The following is a 22817-nucleotide window of genomic DNA, read 5'->3' on the forward strand; positions in this document are numbered from 1 at the left end:
TCAAATGGATGTCTAGCAGTAATAATTGCTCAGACAATTTGTGAGAATTCTTATGTGAAACTTCAAAGAAGCACCTCATGCAACATGAATGAAAGTAATAATTTCCTGTTTTTATTATAAGTACAGAAAGTAAAAAAAATATATATATCTGCAATATACAATATATGCACTTGGTTTGTAGTTCTCAGCTTCTGTAAGTCAGGTCAAGCAAAAAATTTATGAAGATTTGTTGGTGTTAATAGTAGCCATAGTGATGCCTATGCTATGTGGGAAAGTAGTATCTTTGCAAATGTGAAAACGGGTAAGATCATATTGTACAGGGAGCATTTGTTTTTAATCATTGCAACAGGCACCTGGATTTCATTTTTTCCTGCATTCTTTAGGCTTGCCAAGCAATGATTATCAGGTCTGGGAGCATGCAGAAGCCTCCTCCTACTTGATTATTTCGTTCGATAAGCTTTTTTGGGCAAGCAAGGTGGTCTAGTGTGCATTAAACTGACGCTGGAGCCTCGACACGCTTTGTTCAGTGCACTTCCGTAATGTGGAATGTTGCACAATATTGTACAGTAATGAATAATGGCACTTGAACAAGCGGTGTTCAAAATGGAAGAGCTTTGACAGCTAGTAAAGCTTCGGTCGAAGGTCGGTCTGCAATAAACTGCGTGCTGTTGTGTGGGTGAAAACCCTACATGATGGGAAGAATTGCTCGTAATAATTTGGGCAATAAGTAGCGCTGATGGATAAAAGCAACCCATGGGGGAAAGAATAAAGTTGCACTTGGTATTAGTCAAACACAATTATCAAAATAATGCACACTCATTAGCATCTACCATTGTTTGAGACATCGCTAAAACAGCCTATACCTCTGATCACAAAAATGACAACCCGAGAGAAGCTTCTATGTTTTTGCTGCTGCTGTCATTTAAAAATTATCTTGCCGAATCGACCAAAGTGCGAATTTTCAGTCTTTTTATTGAAAAGGTGCTAGGAGCACCGGAGGCTAATCTCGACGATTCCTCCAGTCGAAGTTTTATTTTTCCAGTCTCCCCAATCTGTCAAACACTATCCAATATGACAAATAGCTAAAGTTCAGTCCTTATTTCTGAGATTGCTTGATGTTCCTAGTAGACAAATTCCAACAGAAGTGTATAACAACATGTACAAAAACTGTAGATAAAATTGATTGATTTCTATGGATGCAATAGAAGTGTACAACAACAAGTACAAAAACTGTAAATAAAATTTATTGATTACAATGGATGCAGTAACGATCGAGTTAAAGAACCCAAACCCGTCGAAATTGATCCACAGTCCGCCACTACAGCATGCCTCATAAGCATGCCCTCACTACAGCATACCTGGATTGTGGTATTAGCATGTAAAACCCAGAATTAATTAAATGTGTATTAGGGGTCATATTGCTGTCACTATTTACAAGAAGCCAGGGTTCGCCCCATGGGGTATGGTGGGGGAAATGTTGACCACCACTCCTTTGAGGGCGATTGGGCAATTAGAATGGTTGATTTGGTCAGTTTCTGATTCTTTTAATGTTATTTCCAGGTGTTCCTTTGTTATCCGGAGAAACATTAGAAAAAAAATATTAAATAGAAGTTGACAAAATCTTGCTTTTCTAGTGGGGAAGGTCCCTTCACATCATGGTTTGCGCAGCTTCCCATTGACTCAATGCCGCCATCTTGGTAGTGTCGTAAAGAGGAGAGATCGGCGCTGTATTTGCACTAAAAGCAAAAAAAAAAAAGCAAACGAAATGAGGATTCACTGATGTTGTGATTTGCATGGACCGTCTCTTCCCTTCATGGCGATTCCTTCATGGCACATAAGCACAGGAAGTGCTCCTATTGGCTGACGAATGGCAAGCTGTGCATTCGTTTATTGTGGTGATGTTTGGCAATCACGGTAGGCTGCATCGCTGGCTTGCGTTTCATTTGAAATGTGAAAGTCTTGAATGTAAATGACGGAATGGTCATACTAAAAAAAAAAAAGGCTTATTTGCATAAGCCATTTCTTATTCACTTCGAAAATTCACTATTTGAAGCTTTTGAATTTTTTTGTTCAAATGCTATAAGGGACAACAGCAGTTGGTTGCAGTCTACAGAAAGCAAGTCTGATACAAATGGAGGCTTTTCTTAATTATTCTGGTGCAGGGGAACTGCAGTTGTTGCTCAGATGGTTCAGTTCCTAAACAAAATCCTAGAGGAGGTCATTTACGCACAATAGTTAGTAGCAGTTGGGTAAGCAAGTCTCACCTTAAGCAGCCCTGCTGTCTGTGTTTTGCTGTCTCTGTTAGACAAAGCAATTTATTAATTGGCCTATCTAGCCATGTTTGTATTCCTTCAAAACGATGCACAATGCTTCAGCTCCTTCATTGAGCCCTACACTCCACTTCATGCATCTGTGACGTTTTTTCATAGTTGGCATTGTTGTCAAGCACCAGATATGATTTGGATTTCCTTTGTTTCCCATTGATAAGCTTCTCAATTGACCTGACATCTAGGTAACAGCATTACATGTATAAAATAATGTAAATAAGCCTTTTGTTGCCAGAGTCCATAGAACTTCTTTTTTTTTTTTTCTTTTTTTTTTTTGAAATTGTTACTGTTCGATTCGATATTTGAAAGTAATTTTTTTCTCAAATACGTGTTGCAGATCAATTTCAAAATTTCACTATTCAACCACCCCTCCAAATGACACAAGCATGAATTTGCTATGTAATTCTTGTACCTTTAAATAACTGCTTCTGCTCCCCTACAATTATTTTGTACAACATTGTTTTCGTACATTTGCTAAACAAAAATGTTCGTAAACAGTACGCCATGTTCATTTTGTGCTTTGAATGCCTTGTCCTGAAGGCCACCAGATGAAGTGCTCCTAATAGTGCTTGCCACACTGGTTCTTGAATTAAAGTTAAATGCTAATAAACGCTTGCCAGTTTAAGCTGAGAGTAAAATTGGAAGCCCAGTTCTGGTGAAGCCTGATGGAACTTTTGTTTTTCTTCTTTGCTGCAGGGGTCTTCTTCAGTGCTAGTCTCTGGCAGTGGTGGTAGCAGTAGTAGCAAGGTCAGTCGACAGGGCAGCTCAGCCAAGGTGGTGGGTGTGAAGGCTGCATCAACACCTGCACCCTCTCTGCCACCGTTTGGTCAAACACGCCCTGCCCCTCGGCCTGGGATACCTACACTCTCGGGTGGAGGCAGCAGCAGTAGCAGTGGAGGCTCTGCACCGGTGACATCGTCTGCAGCACCACCATTTGCCTCGGGCTCTGCTGGCTGGGGCACTCTAGCATCATGCTCTGCCTCTGCAAAGCCTGTTGCGACCGCTGTAACAACTGTGACAACTGCATCTGCAGTAATCACTGCAATCCAATCTATGTCATCCACTTCAGCTACCGTGAATGGGACAGCTGCTACGTCAGCATCGTACACCCAAGCTGTTATTTCACCAGCCAAGAGCTCAAGCCGTGCAGCTTCTGCCGATCCACGACCTAGTTCATCACCAAGCTCAGGTGGTGGCAGCCCTTCACCGACACTAGGCAGTACTGGCCATGTGGCAGCGTCGTCAACGGCTGCTGCGGCAAGCAGTACCTCTGCAGCCACTTCAGTGCCAGCTAGTACCTCCTCGACCAACACTGCGCCAGCTATCAGCATTCCGCAGACCTTCTCGCCCTTCAACAACGTGTTCAGCAAGGAGACACAGCCGAGTGTCTGGGGCCAGCGGGAATCCTCCAAGCCTAACTTTGCCTCCGTGGCCGCTTCTGGTGTGTGTGGCGTCCCTAGCTCCAGTGGCGGCAGTGTGGGAAGTGCACCAGCACCGCCTGAACCTCTTGTGGACGCAGCCAAGGCTCCGGGCTATCGAGGCAACCTGCACGTGTCACCACCAAACTTTGGCCCTATTGGCAGTGGACCACGGAGTGCCCCCTGCACACCCCCCATTGGTGCAGGGGCACCACCTTCACCACCTTCCCAGCCGCAAGCACAGTCCCAACCACCAACGCAGGCACAAGAATTTTATGAAAGTGCTTCGACGCCAACGACAGGGGTGCCACAGGCAGTGCAACCCGCCCCACAACCACCATCGTCACGCATGGTGTTTGGTCCACCCCACTATGGGTCATCAGCACCCGAGCTGGCACCACCACCCCAGCAGCAACAGCAGCAGCAGCCACAGCAGCAGCAGCAGTCACAGCAGCAGCAGCAGCAACAGCAGCAGCAGCAACAGCAGCAGCAGCAACAACAGCAGCAGCAGCAGCAGCAGCAACAGCAGCAGCAGCCTCAGCAGCAGCAACCAACCATCCAGAGCACCCTGAACCCCAATGCACCGGACTTTTCTAGTAGATCAGCGCCACCAGTGATGCTTGCAGCACCATTCCCGCAAGTGGGTGCAGGTCACCATCACCACCACCACCACCACCACCACCAACAACAACAACAACAGCAGCAGCAGCAGCAGCAGCAGCAACAACAACACCACCCAGCGGCCACAGCAGGTCATCATGGAATGCGAGTGCCTTTTGCACCCCCGCAGGAATATCTGCACCAAGTGCAAAGTGGCAGCCACCTTGGACACCACCATCAGGGAGCAGCAGGAGCGCTGGGAGCGCACCCTGGGGTATATCCACTGCAATTGATGTCACACCTCCAACAGCAGTACTCTGGTCTAGTGGCCCCTGTGGGACAGATGCCCAAGGGTGCCGACCGCGCACCGCTTGGGGTGCGGCTTGCGGGTAAGTAATGACATTCACTTTCTGTATTTAACTGTGTCTAACACATCGGCAGTTTTTTCATATTCATGTTAACTGTCCCTTTAGGCTCTGTGGGTATAGAGTTGCATATACAGTAAAATCTCATTAATTCGGATCTCGCGGAACCGCAGAAATGCTGAATTAACAAATAAACAACAAAAACAGCATTAAAATAAAGCTGGAGCGGCATACCTTCATTTGCTGAAGTATCGTGTTATGGACTTCTGCCTTATTGCACAAATCCCAGCTCGCATGACAGTTTTTCTGAGTCCTTCTAAGTAGACGACAGTGCACAAGCTGTCTGAAGTGCCTAAACAAAAATCTTCTAAAAATAAAGCGCCTCCGTTGCCTATCTTGAGGTGCAATGAGGTTGCGGCTACACCTCGCATGGCCTTTCTTCGTCTGAATTGTGGTCGTCCTGGGAATGCGCAACATCATTTATGATTTTTTCAGTTAGCCGGCCAGCTGTAGTGACACTAGTCAATCGTGATGTAGTCAGCAAGTCACATCAGTTCGCAAAAGAGCATCAAAGCTCAGGCAGTCATTGTTGCTGGACTCCATCGGCAACTCCTCAGGCGCAGGCCTAACAAAACCGCTGTGTCGAAGGCAGTTGGCGATAACATATGGAAGTGTGTTCTTCCACACATGAGCGATCATGTGCACCGCGGTAAGTAGGTCCACTTCGTATTGCTTCCCAACTTCGCGGACCACAAGAGCATCAGCTCTAGCACTTCTCTGGTATTTAGATTTCACATGCTGAATCATAAGGGTTAAAGAGAAGTAGTATTAGGCGGCAAAAAAAAACTTCAATGCTTTTCAGTTTGATAATGCGGTTATGTGCACTGCAGTTGTCGACGGGCATTATTATTTTGCGCCCCTTCGAAGAGAACTGTTGGTCCAACTTTTGAGCCACCCTCAAAAAATATCTGAGGTCATCCAAGCCTTCCTGTTTGCTTGGTATTCAACAGGAAAACTTTTGACGTTTTGGAAACAACGTGGGTTTATAAGCCTTCCAAATGACAAGAGACAACCACTTTGGCCCAGTCATATTGGCGGCAAGAAGCACAGTTTATCTTTGCTTGCATTTTTTGCCATTGACGCACGGGTCTTCTTTGAAGGCCACTGTCTTGTCCTGAAGAGCTTGAAAGAGAGCACCGTCTCGTCCGCATTCAACACATCATTTGGGTGATATGCATGCGATGTGCTGAAGCAGCCGCACGTTCCTCCGCTCGATGGTCACGTTTTCATCAACACTGCTCTTTTTCCCACACAAACTTCTGAAAACGAGTTCATGCCTATCTCGGAACCTTGTAAACCAGCCTTCAGAAGCTTTGAATGAATCGGTGTTCATCATCGTTGCATACTTCCCCACTTGTGCCATTAGCAGAGGTCCACTCAGATGCACATTGCGGCAGTCAGTCACCCACCGAAACAAAGCTCCTCCCAGCTTAGGATGGGCTGTGGTTCGCAGCCGCTTTCTTGAAGCATGAAACTTTTCACCTTCAAAGGCTTGCAGGATCTGTTGTTTGTTTTTCACATACGTACCTTTCCATGACGCCTTGTTGCGATGCACCATTCTTCAACACTTGCAAAATTTTGGCTTTATTCGCCAAGTCCTTGGCCACATACTTTTGTCGCTTTGCCGGCGTTGCCATCAGGCACGGTGGAACGGCATGCACAACACGGGAACAATGAAAAAGAAAACTCCCGACGAGAAAAGACAGTGTGGACACTACAATGACAACAGGGAAACAGGCAAGCAAAGAGAACAAGAAAATAAATAAAATTATAGTGACGCTTAACTTTGTGAACGTGGGTTATGCGCGAGAGTGTGGGTGCTGTTCAGGTGTTTCTAAGCTATGCCATCTTGCCTGACACACCTGCATTGTCGAAAGCCGCCTAGCGCATTCTTCAGAAGTCTCCTGGACACACGTAGCCCACGCCGTTTGATGGTCTTGTTCAGCTCGTGCCCGGCGCTTGCCAACGACTTCAGGATCGATCGACTCGCCTCATCTCTACCTCCAGGCTCCCTCCTCCTATAATAGCTTTTCACCAGCAATAGCTTTTCACCCGCCACTCTGCCGGCTGCATTGTTTAGCCTAACCAGCGCCGCTTCATCGGGAATCTGCTACCAAAGTTGCAGTTTCGTGCCTAGCCAAATTTTATATTTACAATTCTTTGTATCCGATAATTTGTTATCCACCACATTCATTATGCCAACGTTGTACTGTATGTGCCTCTATGACTTATAGCTGATCATTCAGGTGCATAATTATTCCTGGAACTGCCTCTGGAATAATGTAACTTACAAAACGAGACAAAGCAATGCCAGAGTTAACTCATTTGCAGTAATACATTCTAGTTCTTACATTTGACTGCAGGTTTTGGTCTGGATGTCTGAGCTGCTGGAAGATATCACAGTGGTGGCATGTAGTTTTGTGATTTCTTGTGCGTGCATGCATGCAGTGTGTTTCTTGCCTATGATCAGCACCAGCATACCCCCCCCCCCCCCCCCCCTTTTGTTTATTTCTCTTCATAAGCAGCAATTATTTTTCTCAGCTTCTTTATCTCGGCGTTGGCGGAGTGATGCAGCTTCAGCGGCTCATTGTAGGATTGGCCTGTCGATGACGTGCCCTTTTACGGGCGATCTCCCGTCGGCACTCGGCGAGAGCTGCCTGTTGTTCAGCGGTACGCACAATGTGCGGCCGTCCCATCGTGTTTTTTTTTTTTTTTTTTTTTTTTTTTTTTTTTTTTTTTTTGAGACTGAACTGAACTACTAAGTGGTTCGTTATCAGAAAAGGAAAGGTTGGGGCTACCTTCTGCAGCCCTTGAGGAAGCACGGCTCTGTGCCACGAACTGAATGGAAATGACGTGGGCGCACCGCGCACGAAACCCTTTCCTGCCCTTTTTCTTCCCGGCGGAAGCGAAATGGCTCCAATTGCCTGTGCACGTGGCGTGAGCACGCACCTATGCAGCTGGCACCGTGCCTAATGACTCGTGCTCTGTGGCCAACGAGCCGCCGCTGAAGCCACAGTTTTAGCGTTGCATCGCCGGCACAGGCTAGCATGTACAAGCTTCGCTTGAAAATGTGAAATTGCACGTGCTCAACTGCTGTACAGTTATGATATGCGCTCGCTTCTTGATTATCTTGTTTATATTATTGTTGTAAGTGGCGATTTAAAATTTTCATAGAAAGGCGCCGTCTGTGGAAAACACATGAAGACCAAAACTAGCCTACAATTTCTGCACACTAATGGAGAATAAAGAATTATTCAGTATGTCACGAATTCATGACACTGGGCATTAAGGGGTTAATTTTAATGACAACTTCAAGAATAGTTACAATCTGATTGTTGACTCTGCCGCCTGAAGCAGCAATAGCCACGGTTGGCTTTACAGGGTTCTCACTCATGATGGCCTCCACCTGCTAGAGAAACTCGACTGCCTTTACCTACATCTGATTTCTGGCAGCACATATTTCTCGTTGTGAACGGCTAAAACAATGGATTTTATGACATTCAACAAGGTAGTGATCTACAAGTTGCTGTTGTTCACACGTAGGACGACTAAAACGGTGTACTGCTTCATCTCCTGTGTCAGGCTGGAAGCTGCTACTTTGTAATAAATGTTCTAGGTGGCAGATGGGTCGGTGAAGACAATGTTAAGTGCCCAGACAGATAGAATGGGAATGTTAATACATATAGCAATTCGAAGCCATGTCCTCAAATACCTTGCACACCCAGTAAAGGTCCTGTAGAAGTCTTCCAAGTATTTCTTTAATCGAGCAGTACAGTTGAGCCTCGTTATAAGAAGTCATATTCACCTAATACATTCATTATAAGCACAAATACATTGATATCAGCTAAAAGAAAAATCGCAATCAGGTCTATGTGAAAGAAAAAATGCAAGCATAATGCCTCTAAGCGTAGGGTCCCCGGCGGATTTTGGTGGCCTGTTGGCAGCTTGTCATGCCATTATGGATCACCAAAACAACAATAAATTACATGCACGAATTTTGCAGTTTTACTAATACACAACCATGCAATCGGCATGATCACACGGGATCTGCACATTGGCTTCCCAACTGCTGGCCAAAACACCCACGTCCATCCCTAATGTGCCATTGGAAGTCGCTTTTGCAAAGTATAGTCGCTGATTGATTTTTCAGGCATGGAAGGAGGCACTCGCAGACCTAAACTTCGCTACTACAGCCATCAGTCTAGCTCGTGTGTGCGATCCCACGCTTAATTGCCAATGAGCGAGCTTCGGCCATTCTGGCATTGGCAAATTTACTATCACGGCTGAACATGGGGATGGTTTAGCCTATGCCGCTAGGCCTAACAACCATCGCTTTGTCAGCAGTCAGCAACCAAAGTGCTGCAGTCAGCAACCAAAGTGCTGTGGTGCCAAGTCTACATGGCAGCAACTTTGTTCACAACTTCCATGTTAGTGGCATTGTGCACGTAGATGATGTCCAAAGAAATCTAGTGGCACAGCGTACGGTGTCTGAAATTTTGGTTGCCATTAACATTGGTGATAAGCGTATGTGGTGGTGATGCTGCCGAGAAGTCTCAATAATTGTGCAGGTCCATAAAAAGTGGCATCTGAAAAATCAGTTGACAGCTGTATTTGACATTTTTGCTACCAGTACACATTTCCAGCCACATGTATTCAACTGTACTTACATATGTTAGTAGTGTCCAAAGATGTACTTAATTTGTGAGGTACATCTTAAGGGTTAACTAACCTGTGCACCATCTTACAAGCATCCATGAGCTGTTGCCCCAACCTTATACCCTGGAAAAATTGGTGGTCAACCATTTTTCACTCATTTTTTCACTCATGCTTAGTGTGCTTCCTACTTGGCTCTGAAGCTGTAAGCAGGCTTACTTGCACACCACTCCAGAAAATGACACAAGGGCAAATGGACCACTGTTTCCTAGACTTATTTCTGCAGGCTTTTCCTGCTCATCTTAGGTTTCGCATTGCTCAGCTTCATTTGCTTGGCAGGGGCAAAAAACCTGTCACTCAAGTAGGGGGAAAATGGCCGAGGCGTCTGGTACTTCTTGTTTTCTAACAATGTCATGGACGAGGTGGTTTTGTCTCGGTGGTTTGACGTGTTTCTCGTATATGGTAGCACACAATCCATGGGGCAGCACAAGCAGGAGCGATGCTTTTCCGGTGGAGGAAGTAAAACATGTTGGCTACTGGGGTCTTTAAAAGTTGGCCATTTTTGGCCAGAATTTGGGGTAACAGTGTGGCACAAAAGGGGTTAAAGAACCATAGTTGGTCAAAATTAATCTGGAGTCAACCGCTACGCTGTGCCTCATAATCAGATTGTGGTTCTGGCGCTTGAAACACGTGATTTTATTTTAATTTAGATTTTGCTAGCCAGACGACTTCCAGAGTGCTACCCGACTAAAATCGTCCTGGCAGGTTCTGGCAGCCCGCAGGTAGCCAGAAGTGGAAAATGAAGAGCCCCTCTGGGTGAACGAGGAAGTTTCGGCCTGGTGCGAGCGTTTCAATAAGGAGATTTGTCGTTGTCGGGGCAAGTCTCGGTGTCAAAACATTAGCTCCAGGCTGAGGCTTCTCTTGTTATCTCTTTGTAAATGTGCAACACTAATTCATTCCTGGTAAGACAAAGGGCTTCATTATCCGCATTGCGAGACCCGAACACTTTTTGAGCTGGCGAACCTCTTTACATGTTGTTTCCTCCTCTTGATGGTGGTGAGACAGTCATTAGCAGTTTGTTTTAGATTTGAGCTGCCAACACAAACCAGTGGTCAGATTTGACACAATCGGCTGTGGTTTGTATGACTGTGGACATCTTGAAAATGTAGATTGTACTGATCTTTACTGGTCTTGCTTCACTGTCTGTGCCTATCTGTGGCACTTTTCATGGGAACAGAGTTAAAGTAAGAAGCATGACGTCACGGTTGGTCATAAAGTTGTATAATATGCTAGTGGTGATCAATAAGCTTTTGTCACCCGTCAACCTGGGTCCTTGTACAAATGCAGCAGACTATAACCTTCAATTACAGTACGGACAGGATTATTCCAGTGACAGGAATTGCTGGAAAAAATTTGAAGAAGCTGAAGGGGGTGACCCTCTTAAGTTTTGATTGCTGCCTATTTGGTGTTGAAGAGCCCAGTGCGCTCACTTGTCCACAAACAAATCTTTCAGCCTGGTCGTGGAGCTGATTCCAAATTAGGAACGAGCCCTGCTTATAAAGATTTCTTGGATGCAAAGCGGAAACCACTAACACAGCTGATAAGCATGTGAAAACATCTCTGCGTGCTTCCTGCCATTGCGGTGGTTCAATGCCTGCCATTTCATTTTTCGTGGTGTTTGCAAGGCAGTGCCACAGTGCTAAGCAAAAGGCGACTTTCTGAAAGCAGCTTTATTCCCACTATCTATTTCATCACTCCTTTAAAAGTAGTAACCACGTGCAGGTCTATGCATGAATACATGTTCGTCTGATGCAGTCATATTGAGAAGTGCCCTTTCAGTAATACTCGAGTGACTCTTTCTCCGTTCCCACCATAAATGCTGACACCTTATCCACCCTGCTTGCATGTGCAGACGAGGGTTCCCCGTCGGCGGTGTCCCCTCAGGGGGGCCTGTCTCCCGGTGGGGGCCTGGACGACCGCAAGCTGCCTCGCCCCATCGGGACGGAGCGGGCCCAGAAAAAGGGGGCACATGCTTCCTACCCGGGCATCTGGTCCTACTCCAACAGTGAGCTAACTCGCTGTTCGCTTCTCATTCATGTGGCCTACAGGGGTCTTTTGGGCCTTGTAGAGTGTGCCAGCTAGTGGGGTTTGGTGGCTGTGATCTCACCTCGAGCAGCTTTTCCTCCTTAATGTACCAAAAAGTGCAGCCTGGAATGAGACTGTGCTTCATTCCACATGATCAGAAATGGGGATAGTGAAGCTCAGCTTGAAATTATTGTGGGATGACATTTTGAAACTTCATCAGCAAATTATTCTCATGGGTGCCCTAAAGTAGCACTTGTAGCAGTTTGCAGATTCCTTTGCTAGCTCATCGCACCCAGTGAGACAGGTTTAACCTCAATGTAAGCCTAGTTAGTGGGAGTGCTCATATTTCAGGGTTTTTGTGTTGCATCCACAGCATTGTTCATGCTGTAACTGTGTCAGTAGGTAGAGTAGTGCTTATACAAGGTGCATTCAAGGTCTTTAAATTAATTTTTCTTGAAATAAAGATGTAGTAGCCATCATTTCCAACACCTACCACGGTGGTTCAGCAGCCATGGCATTCTGCTGCTAAGCACATTTCCGGCCAGTGGCCACATTTTGATGGGGGCAAAATGTAGAAATGCTCGTGATTTAGGTGCAAGTTAAAGAACCCCACCCCGTGGTCATAATTAACCTTGAGTCCCCTACTACAGTGCCTCTCACAGCCTCAGTGTTACTTTGGGATGTTAACTCTTTTTTTTTTTTTTTTCCCCTACCAAGGCTATTAAATATGGGCCACAGGCAACCCATAACTGCCGGCTGCCTAAGTACACAGCACCCGGTGCCCTTACAGGCTTGCTGTGACATCTAGAACATAGCCTAAAGGCCAAACTACATGTACACGTGCCGGCGTGCGAAAGCTCGTGCCCAGGCGCCTCATGCATGCGCAGATGGTGCAGAACAGATCGTACGCGTCAAAGCTCTGCTCGAGTACGGATATCTAATGTTTACACACGCTAAGAAGTAGTGTCCAACATGGCGTTGTCCAACAGCCATGGATTCTACAGCCACGTTCTCACTCGTGTTGATTGCCAGTAACTATTGAAATGAGCTTTCACTTTCTCTAAACTGAAACATTAGTTATCAGTGCGTAGCGTGTCCAATTTTTTAGATTGTTCTGGGACTCCGGCTTGTAGGCCTAACAAGACGCTTGCACCTAACAACGTGGTGGTTGCTAAAGGATTGTCTTGGCTTGGGTATGTTTGGTATGAGGCACCAGATGAAAAGATGTCTACCAAGGCGAAAATGTGAGCCAAGCAAGCGCGCGCTGGCACGCGTCTTGCAGGTGAGCTGTTACTCGTGAGGCGCGACAAACGCTAGGCGCTTGGGCGCAAGCTTTCGCGTGCCGGCATGCGTATGTGTAGTTTGGCCTTATGAAGTAGACTTTTGTTTTTGAAATGCAGTCTAAGGCACGGACTTAATTTTCTGAAAAGTTTATTTTTGGAGGCAATTTCTTACGAGCACGCAGAGGTGTGCATCTGGTGATTGCGAAAATGGCAGGCCCTCTTGTATCTGAGCTTGTGATACTGCTCTATCCTCAGATGAGTTTTTTTTTTAATTAACTGTTGGGATGCTACTAGTAGTAATGAGACCAAGGAAGATGTCAGATGATGGGATTTTAATTGTTACGATAGAGACCCACAACACCAGCCTGGACCAGCTGTTGAGTGGCTAGTTTCGTTTTTTGCCTGTTGATGACCGATGATTGCTTGTGCTGACTGAGATGTCGTAGTGATGTTGGCAATTTTATAGGTCTTATTTACAGTGACTTGCAGCATACGGTGGACATTTGCTAACATGAGCCCAGCCAAGTATTTGTGGCACCTGCCAAAAAGAGGTAGTTAGCTCACATTCCTGATGAGTTACAACATTAAAACTTCCATGTGCTGTAGGTATTTGAAGCAGAAAAATTTTGTGTACGTATTTGGCTTTCTTTTTTTTTTTTTTGTCATCAGTGTAACATTCAGTTGTTACCAGTAACTTATATTACATATTAGGCCCTGACATGAGTTGTTGAAAATATTTTAGCTAAGCACATTTGTTTAGCTTTCTTGATCATGTATTCAGTAAGTAATCACTACTAAAGCATTAAAAAAGGGGGGGAGGGCCATTTCTTCTATGGTAAAGAGTTAAATCCCATGAATCAGTCATTTTCAATCATGGTTATTTTGCAGGCATAAGCATTTTTTCTCAAGGTCGGGTAAGTGCGTAGAATGGGGAATAAGAATTGGTGCTGACACAGAGCTACTTCTGAACGTGAACCACTCGGTCTGCAGGAGCATTGTTTTGATAGAGCCCAGCGTCTCTCAACTGCTCTCCTTGCATTGTGGGAAACTCCCATTTTCAGGAAGGGCGAGATTGTGGTTGCAGCCACCACCATTGTGGTGCCTTTTGCTGTTGTCCAAAAAAGATGCTATCATACTTTTTCTAAGCACATGTTGACCCAAAATTTTTATAGTGGCTGTGATTCACCGAGTACCTATTAAGCTAATCACCATTCTGTTCCATGATTGCATATCCACCAATTAAATTCCAGCTGCACCTTTTCAGTTTTTTGCAAAAATGACACAGGATTTCTCCAGTGTGTGTGGCGCCATTATTAGCCAATGTTCTTCCTCAGCACTCATTTTTCTCTGAATATCAACATCGCAGTTGTTACCTCTGCGTGTGTGGCACTTGGCCATGAGTGAAAAGAATTGGGATAACTAAGGGGCTCGATTAAGGAGCAAGGAACTAAGGAGCCAGCACTGAACCAAGAAAAGCATAGCGGAAATGTACTGTGTTATTTATTTAAAATCTACAAATTTTAGACTTGGGGGGGGGGGGGAATGCAAATTTAAGTGAAGTATCGCTGCCGCATTTCTTGCCATGCTTATTAACATAAAATAGCAGTATCTAAAGTTCCTAAATCACACATCACAGATATCAACATGCATCATTAATCGTGCAACTTCATTCTGGTTTGTCTTGTGCATACTTCCCCATTCTGTCACTTATTCAGTGACTGGTCTATCCCACAGCATATCAGACTTCGCTGTGCCCTGCCACAGTGACTTAGTTGTGAGGAGGAAGTGGACAATTGTGAGTGGCTATTCAGACATGAATGTCACTTTTGTTGGTGTCTGCGTAAAGCCGTTTCCAGACCAACTTCCCGCAAGCTCCACAGCACTGCCATCTGGCTCGCTTGACTTCGCTGGTTGGCCGTGTCCTTAAAATGGACTCTTGCATTTGTGCTCGCTGCTATTCTTATGAGAAAAACCACAGAACTTAAATGCACCTTGCATAGATGTAAGTCATTGCCTGCCTGCGCGAGAGTTCCCCCTTTGAAAGACGAGAACCCTTGCTTTGCAGGTGCCGCAGGTGTGGGCGGCGGTGCAGGCGGAAGTAGCCTGACTCCAGACCTCAGCGCCATGCAGGCCTGGGTTCAGTACCAGCATGCCACGGGGCCCCAGGGAGATGGCCTGGCTCCATTGTTGCAGCACAACCGCTTTGCTGCTGCCGCTGCTGCAGACACGGTGTCAGAACAGCAGGCACTTGAACAGCACTCTTACCACCACGTGAGTAGTAGTAGTAGGTGGGAAATGTCGTAGGTGCAGGTGGGAAATGTCTGTTGCACATTTGAGAAGCTGCATATTTCTCCCATTAAAGGCCCCCTCGCCAGGTTTAGGCATCACGATTGTCTCCAAAATATTACACCGATGTATGCCATGAAAGTTGCTGAAAATTCTGAAAGTGCTCTCGAAGGAGCCCTCAGCCAACCTTCAAGAGATAACGTGCATGTCAAATGGAATGCGAAAAGCAGAGTGCGTGGCCAAAGCATAACTGAAGCCACAGTATGCACATGTACGCACATGTGGTTTCCACGCGGAGTGTGAGGCTGGTCACCCTACTACAATTATGCTGCTGGTTTTCTCACACCATTGCTGCACCGGTCAGTACCATTATGCTGCCCCGGGCCATTGCCGCTCTAGAAATTCTTGCGGTAAAATCATGCCTGCCAAATCCGACGTAAAGTTTGCGAATTTGGGCTTGTTCTACAATTTTACTACTGTTGCGTGATATTTGCGAAAAATAGATTCTGTTCACAAAAAAACTTTTAAAGGTGTTGAAGAATGGGGCGGCACAAGATTGCAAAAGATACATGCAAGAAAGAAATTTTGATGGTACCTGCACTGTCCTCTTGTGGCAGCGCAAGGCACCGTATGGCAGAGGGTTACTTGCTTCAAGCAAGTTTACTCTTACAAGTTCCTGAAGCATGTCATATCGGCAACAACAAAATTGCTGAAAATGTCACTGTGATCGCTGTGAAAAATAATGTGTAGCTGTGGCTTGTGTGTTAAATTAAATTGAAACCTTGCTATTGCTTTCACTGCTTCACCTTTGGGTGAAACTGATTTTTTCTTTTAAATGTGACGTTTTGTCATTTTTTCTTGCAAGGATTCTGCTTTAAGTTCTGAGTCTGCTAAAGTTCTCCTACAAGAAAAACCAACAAAAGTATATTTAATGCCTGCGAGTACCAATTAGTAGTACTATATTGTGGTAGCGACACTGCAATACAGGAAAGTGCTTATTGAATCCCTATGAACAAATGGTTCATGTTTAACTGAATGTTGCAAATCTGCAGTAAATGACATGAGACAAATTTTATGTAAGACCCACCAAACTAGATTATGGGAAAAATCTGAAATGGCAACTCTAGTGACTCCTGTGGAACTAGAAAAAAAATCGTTTGTGGCAATAAGTAGACTTCCGTTAACTCAACTCCGGTAAATTGGATTGTTCGGTTAATTCGATCCCAACTGAAGGTCCTGGTCGGCGCCTATGCATTTCTAGGGTCCCAAACTTCCGTTATTTCGATCCTAAAGTTCACGTTTGCCGGATAATTCAAACTGGGCCAGTCAACATGCACGCGCCTGACCTCTATGGGGACACTATTAGCGACCAATTTATGGCAACATGTCTCGTAACGGTAACTCACAATGGCTGATATTTCCCCCGATTCTAACATGCGCCCCCCCCCCCCTCCCCCTGACAAAATTGACCCTTAAGTTGCCTTTGCAGTGCAGTCGGATTGATGACCAAAACCGCCTTAGTGGCTTACATATACTTTACTGCATAACACAGATGTATTGCAGTGAAACCAATTTTAGGAAACCACCCACCACACATTACACTCTTGCCCATTTTCCTTGCTATAAAATGAGGTGCACGTTAGATTTCTACTTTGTTTAGGAGCTTTAATTTCCTTTCTACATTAGTTTTCTACTTGGGACACAAGTGCAGTGTGTTTGATTGGGGGCGTGTTAGAATCAGGCAAATACTGCCAAATGAATGAGTGGTGTGTTTCCGCGTTCTTTCTGCTTCTTGTTTAATTCAGCCCACAAGATAACTCGATCAATTTCGTTGGTCGAATTTTGTGGGTCAAATTAAATTCTTTAGCATTGGAAATCAACTATGGCAAATCAGTTCTGCAGAAGCTTGCAAAGTGTAAAAATTGGAAAACTTAAGAAATTTGCTGTCCATCTGACTGAAGCACGAAGCTACGAAGGAAGCCCATTCATGTCTATCAGAAAGAAAGCTTCATAGTTGAAAAAAAATTCACCCTGATCCGGGATTCGAACCTGGGACCAACACCTTACTGGGGCAATGGCTCTACCATCTGAGCTAACCAGGGCGCTAGTAGATCGCAGAGTGAGGGCGAGTTAACCGAAAGCTCTAAGCAGGGAGACACGAAGCTGCCTTGGTAGCTTCGTGTCTTGTAGCTTCTGTACCTTGTAGCTTCCCTTTCATGAATTCAACTACGTGCTGTGAAATGATTTGACGAATGTGGTTTGTTTGTGTAAACCTTCTCATGGGTGAGGAGGAAAGGAGGGAGTAGACCTCAGCCTCTCGCTGGAGTGCGAAGTGAGAGTGACTGGATGCCTAGTGTGATGTCTAGTGACACACTCAGAAACGCTCACTTTTCACATAGATTTGGAGTGGCATATTCTACAAGTTTGGTCGCCTAGTGAAAGCATATGGCATCGCTTCGCTCATTAGCGAGACTTGGTGAAGACTCGGCGGGATTGCATTGTCCCAAAGATGTCACATTCTGTGAAAAACACGCACCAATCCATACAGTCTTGAGAAATGTGTCCTTCCGGGGTTACATTTCTTTTTTGCAGGTTTAAGCTCTTCAGAGTAGCTTATTTCGAGAAAGAAGACATACAGTATTTACTCGTGTGAGGCCCGCATTTCTTTTTTCCTAATTTTTTACTGGGTCCATGCTTTACACAAGTCAGGCTTCTGGCTATTTACTAAAGCATCGAACTACGCTCAGATTGCTATTCATAATAATGCAACCACTGGCAGCTAAGTATGAGCACATTTACAGTCACCGGCAGATTTTTTCAGACAGTGCCACGAAGATGTTCGAATAATTAGACAGTCCATAAAAACTAATTCTGATGGTAAAATCGGTTTTGTTGGTTTTTAAAGTGCCAGCACAGCAGAACATTTATTTGTTCAGACTTTTGCTTAGTGTAGTGCTCATGGGTGTCAATTGTCGTGATGGTCACGAGTGCAGGTTTCCCCATTGTGCAGCACTATGTGTGTTGTGGGTCATCGTGAGGTGCAGATACCACACGCATGACCTTCACTCCGCAACACCTGTCAGTTTAGACTGGTGCACACAATCAATTCGCAGCTTTATTGCCTTTATGCCCACACGCGAGCTTACACTGTTCCATCTAGTAAGTGCACACTCAAATTTGGTAGGCCTTCGCAGTAGTTGCCGGCTGATCGCCCGTGGACTTAAACTTCGCTGCAGCCTGCAGCCACAGAGGCCGTAGGTCCAGCCCATCCATGTATCTCAAGCCTGATCACCAGTGTAACCTACTGGTAGCAACATTTAAGGTGAACTTCTCACAGACTTTCTGCCCGCCGCACCCGCTGTCTTGGCCTAACCAGTACCGCTTCGTCGGAATCGGTGACCAAAGTTGCAGTTTGGTAGTTTTTCGTGCTAAGTGCAAGTATGGTGGGGATAATGCCATTGTCGACAGAACAACTAGTGCCCTCTAGTAGCGGGTTGCAAAAATGAACCAGCATCAGGGTATGTCGTTCCAGAGTCCGAGCTGGCGCCGCTCCACCGGACCACGAATGAGTACACGCTTGACGCTTAGTGAAACTCGTTTCGTGAAAGTCACTCTGAGGATTTTAAATCTGCAGTAGAACATGTGACCCTCAAACTGCTTCACACGCACAGTTACAATGTGCACTGCCTTCGCATCCTGTTTTTATGACCTGTGACGTGCATCTGTGTGTCTTCTTCGTGGTTGTGCCCTTGCGCTACATTATGTCAAGATTAGTAGTCCTGTCCGCCATTGTCCCTTTATTCCGGCTAATAAGGAAAACTTCTAAGATGTGAGAAATGCTGGAATCTCATGCTACAAAGGCACCCACGAAATGTGCATAGGAAAGAGTTTTTGAAAGCAAACGTGCTGATTTTTTAACTGAGGAAGCATGACCCATGTGAAAGCATCATCATGGGTGCCATTTCTTTGTTAGCAAGCCTTCAGTAGGTGTAGAGGCATTTTTTGTAGCATCTATGGACACAGTGCACAAGTGCACACATTACGAAATTATGCTGTGTGAAATTGCTCTTTATACAGACATTTTTCAATACACTGATTTCAGCATGGTAATAAGGTCATTGTATGCCTTTCAATATATGGCAGGCATGAATGAGTGTGGCAGCTAATTCATAGGTAGGGAAGTGCAGAAATGATTGTACTGCTACCAGCTTGGGTCAGATGTGCAACAAGCTCTCCTCTTTGCTTTTTTTGCTATGCTGCAGCAGCCTCAGCAGGCAACAATGAATGCTGGAAGCCTGGGTGGCTGCCCGCCTTTCCTCAACGGTTTCCCTGGCGGAGCAACTGGAGCAATGCTAGGAGGCGCTGCGCAGCTTTTCTCCTCTGCTAGAGTGGCCGCCGAGGCGCCGCACCAGCCTCAGGTGGGTGCATATCGAAAGGGAAATGTTCCTCCATTGGTATTGGCTGCCAACATGCCAAAAGTTGCTCGTGTGGCGACATATTCCTGTTTCGAGAACCTTACTTGAAATCATTACTGTGTAGGCTCATGTAATGTCCACATCCCCAGCATCAAGCAGAGAGTTCTGCAAGAAAAGTATCTTCAGGGTGTGTTCAGATAAATTTAGCTAGGCATGTCCGGTAAGCATTTTTAATTTTGATCAAAACATTTTCCGTTGCCCTAGTGCTAAGGACAACAAAATCAACCTTAGTCTCACGAGAAATAACAACATTTGCCTTGGGAAACAGAAGCATTATTTGCGAATATTGCCGAATCCGCAATTTGGTTAGCTTCAAAAGAAAAAGTGTTCTGGTTAGCAGCTCTATAAATATATTGTGATAGACTGCACGTCGATAGCATTGGTTCTACCTCGTGACAGAGTATCACTGCCATGATGTAGAGTAAAAAAAAAAAAAAAGTGAATGCAGACCATCGAGGGGGGGGGAATGCGAATGCAGCCCATTGCACAGTATTTGTCGAAGTCTGGATTTTTTTCTCTGCATCCGGTGTAAAGCACGGTTTTCAAAATTTGTCAGCCTGTTGCCGTGACAGTTGTTAAAATTTTAGGTAAATATCTTGGCCCTAGTTGGGCAAAAAAATTATGAGAAGCGCTCAAGCTTAGGCATGTTAGTAAATTGGCAGTAATTGAAAGTTTGTTTTTTTTTTTCTTTTATTTAGAAAAGGCCATCCTTGATTTTCTTTAAAATTTCCGAAAGTAAGTCTGTTGACTTGAAACTGATGTAATCTAGAAAAACATATTGCATCGTTTCTTTTGTTTTGGAATTACAAAGCGAAAAATGTGACCGAATAAATGGTACCCCCGCTACTATATACATGATCTGTGCATGCTCGTGGTTGCAGCAGGTTCCTTTATTTTACGACACGAAAAGGCTGCAGGATGGTTCGAAAAACGAGAGTTGACAAAATTGAAAATTTTGGGAGTGATAACACTCGGTGTGTTCTTGGACGGAAAGGGCAAAATCTGTGCATGCAGCAACATAAGGGTGGGGCATTGTCACATGGTTTGGAACACTTCCTTGGGCCTTTAAGTGCATGTCCTGCAGACAGTTCTTTAGAAACAAAGTAGAGAGGATGCAAGAATAATTTTCTTAGCCAACGCTGGGTAGTACAGTGAAATCCTGCTAATTTGAAACCTCTTAATTCAAATTGACAGATAATTCGAGCTGGTCTGTTCATCCCAGCAAAGTCATGTATTTGAATAGAGCAAAACTCCAGTGAACTCGAATCCCAAAAACCACAGAACGGTTATTTCAAACAAAATCGCTCTCTCCCGTGCACCGCTTTTGGACAAACCCGAGCCAAAGCCTTGTGTTGCAGGCTACCGTAACGTTGCTTGCATGTCGTAGCCATAAAAATGACCAGGAAAGGCGTGCAGGTAGCCAAGACCGAACCGGATGCACGCCCTCTTTCCCCTCCAGATTCTTGAAAGGAGCAGGAAGGGGAGCCCCCAGATCAGATTACAACCTAACCCCTCCTCCTCCTAGTGTGCTTTATCATGTTACCGCGTTATCACATTACCAGTGCTCACCTATGCCCCCTTCCTAGCGTGCGCTGGATCAGGTTATCTCCAGCATTGGGCACGCAGAAGTGGGGCGTGCTTCAGTTTACCATCCTTCTCAGCTAACCCTTGCACATTTTCCCTCACACCCACAGCAAGCTGCACACAAGGCGCAATCTTATTGAACTTTCTACAGAACCTAGGCTTCTGGCATATGTTGCGTGCTGATGAAGGAAAGATACTTTTTTCGGTGCAAGCCCAATGACTGTTTTGGGTTTTTGGGTTTGCACACTGCACTGCACAATTGATTGGACCCTATATTTGAAGGAGCTCTCCTTAGTTCGACCTCCGTTTTTACTCCAATAAATGTCCGGTCCCCTTACAGTTCGAATTAACGAATTTCTACTGTAATTTGATCAGTGAGGGAGCACGCAGCGGAACTTGCAGTGAGCCAACACCACATAGGAGCACGCATCACAAACTACATCTAGGATGGAATAGTCATGGCACTGGTGTTGACGCAATCGGATTTTTAACTTGCCAGTGCCATCTCACAGTTAGTTCATGGGTGCCACACGAGGGGTCTCCACAATTACATTAGGTGAGCTCAGGGCAAAGCGATCAAAGAAGCGAAGCAATTCCTACAGAAAGGTAGCTTGGTGCTTCACTTTCACTTTGCGAAAAGATGCACTTTTGTGCTGCCTAAAAAAGAGAAGTGTCACTGTCAAAAAAGTTGAAAAGCGATTCAATCTTGAGTTACTCTATCAAAAACAATGTCTTCCTGAGCAAATTGCGGGGTGCGAATGGGGCAGCCTATTCTTCGCCCTGTTCGTACCCCCCTCAAAAGTTCAACATTAAACACTCAACATTAAAAAGGGTCACTGGACATGCCCGACCGAACTTATCTGAACACAACCTTGTTGTGTTCAGATAACAAGGTTGTGTTCAACAGGGCTTTTATATTAGCCGTTAAATTGCAATAAAATCTTGTTATATCCGACTTTATGGGAAACGGGAGAGAAGCACCAATGGAGCAAGAAAATACAAAAAAAAAATTTTTTTGTGCATCAACACACCTTGTGAAGAAATTCGTCATGCTTGCTTGTCTATTTCACACTCTATGTACAAAGTGTCACTGCAGGGCACATCTCCCGATTGTTTCGTCGTCAGTGAGCTGGCTGGCAACTAATCAGTTATCACAATGTAGTAGAGCAGTTTTATGCCACAGCAGGCTGACAGCAGTAGAAGCGCCTTTCGTCCTTGACAGCTTCCACAATACAGTTAAATCTCGATACAGGCGACTCTCGTTACAACGGACCCTGGTAATCCAACCATGAATGTCTGTTTTATCCAAAGTCCGTGATATCCGAAGAAACGCCTCACTTTTACGAAAATTTGTTCACGATGTCTAACGTTATTGCAAAGAGTGAGTGACGAACTTCGCTGTTTCGCTCGAAAGGTGAAGCATGGATTGCGATCGCAAATTAGACGATAAGAAGTAGACTGTAAGAAGTAAGGATAGCAATTTTATCGGCCGTATAACCTTGTGAACATTCGCTTATTAATAACTAAATTAACAAGCACAGTGTCACGCGTGCACAGGTAAACATGAACACATCTCGCTCGATGACCGCGGAAAGTTGCTGTCAAAACGCTGGAGTGAGGAAGTGCGGCAGCACCAGCGAGCAAATCGACCTTCGTGCTGTCTCTCGCTTTAGCGCAAACT

The 22817-nt window shown here is 45.2% G+C and overlaps 1 protein-coding gene across 17 annotated transcripts in view; it reads left to right on the forward strand.

Annotated features, from left to right (window-relative positions):
- Positions 1–22817, forward strand: part of LOC119437274 (ankyrin repeat domain-containing protein 17-like) — a 190046-nt gene that overhangs the window by 141173 nt on the left and 26056 nt on the right. For 15 of the 17 annotated variants that reach the window (XM_037704331.2, XM_037704319.2, XM_037704317.2 and 12 more), the window contains 4 exons: positions 3024–4734; positions 11336–11488; positions 14857–15062; positions 19340–19495. In XM_037704331.2, coding sequence (XP_037560259.1) covers positions 3024–4734; positions 11336–11488; positions 14857–15062; positions 19340–19495 — 2226 coding nt within the window. The remainder of the gene's footprint in view (positions 1–3023; positions 4735–11335; positions 11489–14856; positions 15063–19339; positions 19496–22817) is intronic. The other 2 variants (XM_037704318.2, XM_037704327.2) reach the window with 2 other exon arrangements.

The sequence above is a fragment of the Dermacentor silvarum genome, chromosome 1, assembly GCF_013339745.2.
Source record: "Dermacentor silvarum isolate Dsil-2018 chromosome 1, BIME_Dsil_1.4, whole genome shotgun sequence".
NCBI classification, from domain to species: Eukaryota; Metazoa; Arthropoda; class Arachnida; order Ixodida; family Ixodidae; genus Dermacentor; species Dermacentor silvarum.